Source organism: Solanum pennellii, chromosome 11 (genome assembly GCF_001406875.1).
Source record: "Solanum pennellii chromosome 11, SPENNV200".
In the NCBI taxonomy this organism is placed as follows: Eukaryota; Viridiplantae; Streptophyta; class Magnoliopsida; order Solanales; family Solanaceae; genus Solanum; species Solanum pennellii.
Window position 1 is genome coordinate 2,636,177 of NC_028647.1, and position 7,571 is coordinate 2,643,747.

The 7,571-nt window shown below is 34.7% G+C and overlaps 1 protein-coding gene across 3 annotated transcripts in view; it reads right to left on the reverse strand.

Annotated features, from left to right (window-relative positions):
* Nucleotides 1-2,248: 2,248 nt before the first annotated feature.
* The window catches only part of LOC107004655 (putative ribosomal large subunit pseudouridine synthase SVR1, chloroplastic), a 5,779-nt gene continuing 456 nt past the window's right edge, over nt 2,249-7,571 (reverse strand). For 2 of the 3 annotated variants that reach the window (XM_015202947.2, XM_027912889.1), the window contains exons 2-11: nt 7,059-7,571; nt 6,228-6,307; nt 6,019-6,119; nt 5,845-5,917; nt 5,521-5,614; nt 5,332-5,380; nt 4,956-5,106; nt 4,061-4,117; nt 3,599-3,654; nt 2,249-2,815 (exon numbers count right to left, since the gene is read on the reverse strand). In XM_015202947.2, coding sequence (XP_015058433.1) covers nt 2,755-2,815; nt 3,599-3,654; nt 4,061-4,117; nt 4,956-5,106; nt 5,332-5,380; nt 5,521-5,614; nt 5,845-5,917; nt 6,019-6,119; nt 6,228-6,307; nt 7,059-7,571 — 1,235 coding nt within the window. In that variant the 3' untranslated portion in view covers nt 2,249-2,754. The remainder of the gene's footprint in view (nt 2,816-3,598; nt 3,655-4,060; nt 4,118-4,955; nt 5,107-5,331; nt 5,381-5,520; nt 5,615-5,844; nt 5,918-6,018; nt 6,120-6,227; nt 6,308-7,058) is intronic. The other variant, XM_027912890.1, reaches the window with a different exon arrangement.

Sequence of the window (7,571 nt, forward strand, 5' to 3'; positions counted from 1 at the left end):
TCAATTTTTATTCGGCATAGAGTCATGAGTTGTCTTTGTTAAAAGACGTTTTATTTCGAATAGACTCTTTTATTAGATTAAGATTTATATTTACTCGAGTCTCAAGATTTGTTGTAGGGTGGTTACTGATTAATAGTACCTGAAATTTTGGATTCGAATTATGTTGGATATGGAGTCGCGGGTTGTCGTTATCTAGAATCGTTTTTATTTCAATGTGAGATTTTTTTTAGTCGAGTTCGAAGGTTTGTGATGAAATAATTAATATTCTAGAGATTTTGGGTTTGAAGTTAACTGAATGAAGAGTTGTGAGTCGATTTTGTTAGGGCGTGCATGTGATAATTGTTCTTTTTTACGTAAAATTCAAATAGTCAAGCTACATTACGGATACCGAACAGGAAAAATATCGAAATAAATTGATAAATATAGGTGTTTATATCAAATTGATGATAAAGTCATATTTGATATGTATATATTTTTTTCACTTGATACTAGTTAATTATTAAAAATATAAATTATTAACTCATTGAATTATGTTAATATGAGTTGATAAAAATATCGAATGTAAATAAATTTTTAGATATTTTATGTGGGGTACCTTAATTAAATGGAACTTAATCTTGTAAAGTGATATTTTTTCTTTTTCTTTCTATTTTCGTCCACGTACTAATCTATTAAAGAGTTTGGTGAAAATCTTTAGATTTGATTGAAATTAAGTACTTTACTACCTTTTTTGTTTGGTATTAAAACTTTATTATGATATATTAGTTGATTAATCTTACACAATGATAATCTTTTTGAAAAAAATATCTTATTTGAATTCGTTCTGATAATAAATATTTTTCTAAGACGAGATATTTAGAATCCGTTTACTAACTCTTAAAAGTACTTGAATTATTTGTTCTTTACATAACAATTCAAAAAGATTAAAAAAAAGTTTACCTTTTTTTTTTATTGTTGGAAAAGGAAAAAAGGATATTATTACCTTTTTATGATGAAATCTATACAAATCTTTTTCCAAAGATTTGACTATAGATTGATGCAAGTAAAACAATTATTACCAACTTTACATGATCACTTTTTAATTACCATTCATAAATTATCTAAAAATTTAAAAGTATTTTAATTATCAAACTAATAATATATACAATGTAAATTTTTAAATAAAATCTAAAAAAATTATATATTTAGATTATTTTCGATGAACGATCAAATCAGCAAATAGTATGAAATAAATAGAAGTATTGCATAATAGAAGAATGTTTTGTCATTTTTTTAATAAGTATTAATAATTTATATAGAAAACATGTGAATTTAACATGGGTTGCCGGCCTAAGCCAGCTTGTATACATTAATATGTGAAATATACATTAATATGTCACCATCCTTTGCTATTTTCACCAATAATTCAAACTATTCTCCACTATTTATTTTTTTTGTCTTGTTTGAATTATTTTATTCAATGAAAAAGTAGAAGATTAAATTTTTCGTTCTTTATCGTGAGTTCATTCACATTGTCGATTCCATGCTCAGATAAAGAGAAGAATTGTCGAACGTCAATCGAAGATAACATCTCTAGCTAGTACCAATAGAAGTAAGAGTGTTGTTATTCTTGTTGTACTTTGGGATCGTTTGGTACGCGATATATTATTTTGATAGTATAAAAAATAATTTGTTATACCAATAATAATTAATAATGTATGAAATTTAAACTCTTTTTGAGTTATCCTTAAATAGACAGAAAAAGGACAAAAGAATAAAGAGTGAGATCCAAGAAGGTTCTATTTATGTTTTAATATTATTTTAATTTAATTAAACTTTTTTTTATAAAGTTTATGAATCTTTATGTTCCATATTTTGTGGGCAATAATAAAAGAATGGCCATCAGGTCCATGTGGTTTCTTAGTTTGGACATTCCTTCTTCCATGTTCAAGTCAACAGTATCTTTTACTAACATGATTGACTAATGACGGAATCATAATTTTCACCGAGGGTATTCAACACCAACGAGGTTCAACACCTATTGTATATACCATGACCAATCTCACTTGAATCAACAGTGTACAATAACCAAGGATACACAATATCATCTCAAGTTCGAATAAGCATTTTACCCTTCAAGGTATATTTTCCGACATGAATTCAGATTAGTTGGTCCCCACGTGTAGCGTCGGGTGAAAATGAACAAAGATATCAGTGTACAAGTAAACCAAATCAAAGATTGAACTACAAGACAAGAAACATACATTGCTGGCAAGAAACATAACCTGAATCATTTCCTTCAATCATGTAAACTCTTTCACTAAAAACAACATAGCCTCATATCCAAACAAATTCAACTTGGCCACACACACACACCATAACAAAAAAAGAAGATGAGTTCCCTGTGTTCATATGTTCCATTTGGCTCAACAATTCTTGTATAATTGGACATTTCATTCATCAATAACATAACTGTGCTATCTACAATCTTACAGACCTGTTGCTTGTTAATTGGCAATAGGCAGAGAGATGTAATCAATGGAGGTAAATAAAGCACCCAATTTTGGGAATATTTACTGTTGACAGTTGACATATGAGGTGCACTCGTTTTGCACGGACTAAAACCTTATACCTTATCAGATCTGCAAGATTTGGAACGGAACATGCATAAGTGAGTGCTACTAACCAGTCACTGTCTAATTTTTCTTCATAATCCCCGATTCTTATGCCCATTCGATGCATGCATGCTGTTTTTGGTTCTGATCTCATCCAACTTTAACTCTTCCAACCCAATGCCTTCAGATTAGCTTGATTTAACTCAACATGCTTGCCAAGCCTGCATAATTTTAAGAATTTAACATTGCCATACTATAGCAAGTAAGGAACACTAAGAAATGCCACCCAGAGGACAATTGATTTAAGGAACCAATGGAATTAAGTGAATAGTACAAATTCCTAACCACTAGGCTTATGTATGTATCAGTTGTGGAACTTGGTAAGTTTTTAGCCTAGATAGATATAGGAGACAGGAGAGCTAATATTTAAATATTTGAGGCCTTATGGATGGACAGCAAAAGCATTCTATGCAGCAGAGAACACTGACAATATCAGCTTCTAGAGGGTACACCCAACCACCCCTCTGTCTTCCTTGCTTCGTTAGCTTGCTGCTTTGACAGCAAGCATCTGAGACACAGCCTGCATGAGTATGTGCAGAAGATATAGAGATGACCTCAGCTCAAAGCAAAAACAGAGAGCAAATGGTAATTTTAGGCTTCAAATAGCAGCAGCAAGCTGAGTTCAAGATGAGTCCAAACACAATATTTGGCCAGTCTAGACTGCACAGACTCCCCACACTTACTAATGATGAATACTGACTAACTAAATAACTCAAGACACAAGTTCTTCTTAGCCTTCGGGAAGACCTACAGGAGGGCACCCACTCTGTGTTAAGGTGTGGCATACTTCACAATTAGAGAGCTTTAAATATGTGTTGTCAAACTAGACTGAACAAATCAGCTTTTATACAGATTGAAGTTGTAATATACATTACAACATGACCTTCTTTATCATAGTACTGCTTCACCAAAAAAAAGTTCACAAAGAACTACTGCAAACTTACGCAAGATCTGCGGGGAGCCTGAAACCACCTATACGTATACGCTTCAGTGCACGCAACTGAAATACATAAAAGAAGCAGAGTTGAGGTCAACACAAGTAACATCAGAAAATTAAGAACAAAACTGAACATAGCAAGCAAGTAGCAACAATTAATCTGGCGCAACACTGAAAGAAATAATGCTGGACAGAATGAAGAATGAAGTTGACCCATTAATAATACATCCAGGGATATTTTTGGAAGTGAAGCTAAAACAAGTGAGCATGTAAGCTTCCAACAACCAAAAGTTGAACATGTCTAATAGCTACACCTCAGTATATAATAATATGAACTCGATTTTTCAGATATAGAGTTATCTTTGCACAAACACATCAATTTCTTTAGCTCTCACTAAGATTTGATCCATTATGGCATTATGTAAGAACACGTATGCTGGCCAGAATAAACTCTTTAGAACCAAACTACCTGAAGTCCAGCAATTTTCACAAGTTCACGAACTTCATGATTCCGTCCTTCATGAACCTATATTATTACGAAAAGAAGAAATTTAGGTCCACTCAAGCAATTTCTCATGTGGATAGAACATCAAAACAGAGAATAGGAACACTTCCATCAGGGTAGGTTTTCTACATCACACCCCTTAAGGTGCGCTCTTCCTCGAACCCTGCGTATATGCAGGATGCTTCGAGTGTCGGGATGTCCTTTCTATTTTACTAATAGTAAACAGCAGATTGGAGGAACTAGGATATACAAGGTCTAATGAACAAGTATACTTGCATCAGTTCAGGCTAGACTGGTCTATCTTGTAGAACATACTTTATTGTAGGACATTGTTTATAACAAAGTGAATACAGTAACTCTAACAGCTCAGTAGAACCCACTTAAAAGCGGCCAAAATCAGCAAGAAGAAATGGAATGTGCACTTTTATCTATCCTTCGTAAATTACGTGGTCTGATACTTTAGCCTATCCTAGACAGGTAAGACCCAACTTCTGCTCAAACCCTAAACATACATGCACAAGACAAGAACTGAACTAGTTACAAGTGCATTTACATGCATATTATTCAAGGAAAACTAAGTTATATTCCAATTATACAGCACAACGACAAAAAGTACTGGGTAGAAAGAATAAGATTGTCAAATTTTTTTTGACCAGTATCGCCACTAAAATAAGCATAATAAAACTTAGCTTCTGCTCATTTGCTCTAGAATCCTACTCAAATAAATGTGTAGCAAGAAATAAACAGAAATTTTTCAATAGAATACCCTATATTATTCACGATTTTAAGAGAACAACATGGAACTAGGTCTCTCTTCTAATAGACAAACAAAGATAAGTGACTGAACAGTAAACAGTACCACAATGCGCAGACGAGGTCTTGATAAGTCAGGCTGCCCTGGTAGTAGTTCAACATTATCTGGGGTGCAATGGACACCGTCAATAATTGTTCCCTCACTAATGGCTATCAAGTGTCGCTTATGAACTTCACCGTCGATAGTTGCAATGTATCTAGAACAGTATCATCTGGTGAGTGACGATCATAGCAGAAAGACTGATGATTAAATTTTAACTATACACATGTTTTGAAGAAAAAAAGAACAACTAATTGCAGATGACAAGTTCAGTAAATGTCAAAAAAAATATCATCAAATTGTACAGACAACAGTGTATGTTACCCCAAAAAGCAAAGCAAAGCATATAGACTTAAAGAGGGAAATAATCATAAGAACATACTCCTTTGACAAATTAGATGAAGGATGTGAAATCTGGTGCGTGAACTCCCCTGAAAGAGAAACATAAACCAGATTACTATGTAGGTAGCTTTTTAAATGAACCTTATGGAGGTTATCTTTTCTTATAAGATCTCTGTGAGGTCACAAATAACATGTGCTTTGGTATTATAAAAGAAAATGTCATCTGTACCATCATTGGTCACAATAATCAAGCCAGTCGTGGCAACATCAAGTCTGCCAACTGTAAAGAGCCGAGGTTTTGGTTGTCCAGGATGCCTTTTATCCTTTAAAAAACAAGGCACACAAAATATAAAAAGTCAAGAGTATAGTACATGCAATGCTATTCAAAATCAAGAGATTCTCTTTGTGGACACAAGTCCGCAACTTTTAGAATTATCTGTGCAAGTAACACAATTCCTACAAATTAGCTCTACAAAACAGCTCATTACTCGCAAGACAGTTTTCCCAAAGACAAACATTTTAAGAAGACCCATACAAGCAGAAGACATCGTACCCAACTCTTTATAAAATCATCAAAAAGGGACATGACTGACTTAGTTTCTTTCTCCCCGGATGAGCATATGTACCTGTAATTTTGTTAAACCTGAATCAATTCAACTAACAGATATAACAAACAAAAGTCCAAACTCCTCCACTGTCATTGATAAAGAGAGAAGGATAGACACACCCTTTTGGCTTGTTTAGTGCAAGATAGACCTTTGTAGGCAATTTCTTAGGAAGGCGATTTCCGTTGACATAAATTACATCCCTAGCTGGATCAACTTTAGTCTGCCAACAAGCAGAATAGATGTCAACTATCTATTCAAACCAAAAATAAAAATGCACCGGCTTCAAAACCTGACACTTTTGCAATATGGGAGCATTTCTGAACTTGACCTGTGGAGTTTTGCAAACAGAACCATTCACAGTGACCCGCCCTTGAAAAATCAGCTCTTCACTGCTCCGTCTGGATGCCACTATAAAACAAATCCTCAATTTTAGATAATCTACTAGCATTGCCTTGTTCTTAATATGCTCTCTCATAATTATAACATCTCATTAGTAGCACATACATAAACTACAGAGCAAGCCCTGTAAATTAAAAAATATACTTTCTATATCCTAGCACCAGTAACATCCAAATGAGTTCTAAATATTATTGCCAGCCCCTCAACACAACTCACAACCTATGGCACCAGCAACTATCTGTCTACAAGTTAAGATATTGATTATGCCACTTCAATTCTCTTCAAAAATATTGCATAACGCAATCTGTGGCATCGGGAATTAGCAAGGCACAAATTTTTAGTCACTTCTCTCAATTCTTTTAGTCTAGCCTCATTTAATGATTATTGAGCTGAAATGGTACCAAAAATATATCACCCCAACTAGTTTGGTATAAAGACCCATTCATGCCGTGGTTATCAACATCTATAGTATGTTCCCTCTTGCAGAATGCATATATAGGATTCATATAGCCAACCTAAAAATTCCAGATTGAGGCATAATTGCTGTCATTGTCTCTGATTTAACATAATGGTGAAAAGGGTACCATTATAGCTTGTTTGGACTTTGAATGGTTGATACCTGATATATTGTATATGTTGTTAGTTTGAATATAACGTCCGAGTGATCGTTACTTTTCATATAATTCTGTCCTCCAAATACGATACAATCTATCCAAACATTGTAATACATAAATCGTATTGTTAGCGATGCTAAAGTTACCTCCAGCAGCAGCAAGGACTTTACTGAGGCGTTGAGGGGGGTCTCTAAAGTTCTCATTGTAGAACCGGCGAGCTGCCTTTGAATGCTTAGGCTCAGGAGTAGGAACCACCGTGGCAGCTTTGGAAGCAACCTCTTTTCCCTTCTTCTTTTTCTTACCAGTGCTTGCATTAGCCATCTCATGGAGTAGACGTGCAGGAGGTGTAGATTGAAGAGTGAGATTGCCCTTTTCATCACGAACAATCCAAGGTATATAGAGCTGGTCACCAACTTCAGCATCTAAGTTCGGAACCGAATCGGAGTTGGAGTCGGAGTCGGAGTTGGGGTTTATTATGGGAATTGCTGGTTCTGGTTTGGTTTTGGGTTTGGGTTTTGGTGGAGCAAAAGTGATGTTGAATTTAGTTGAGGAAGATGAGAGTGATGAAGTGATGAAGGTACGAATGTGGCGGCGCGTGTAGGAAGTTGCGCGAGTGAGGTGGAGGGAAGTGAAAGCGGAGGTCGCCGCCGCTACGGCGG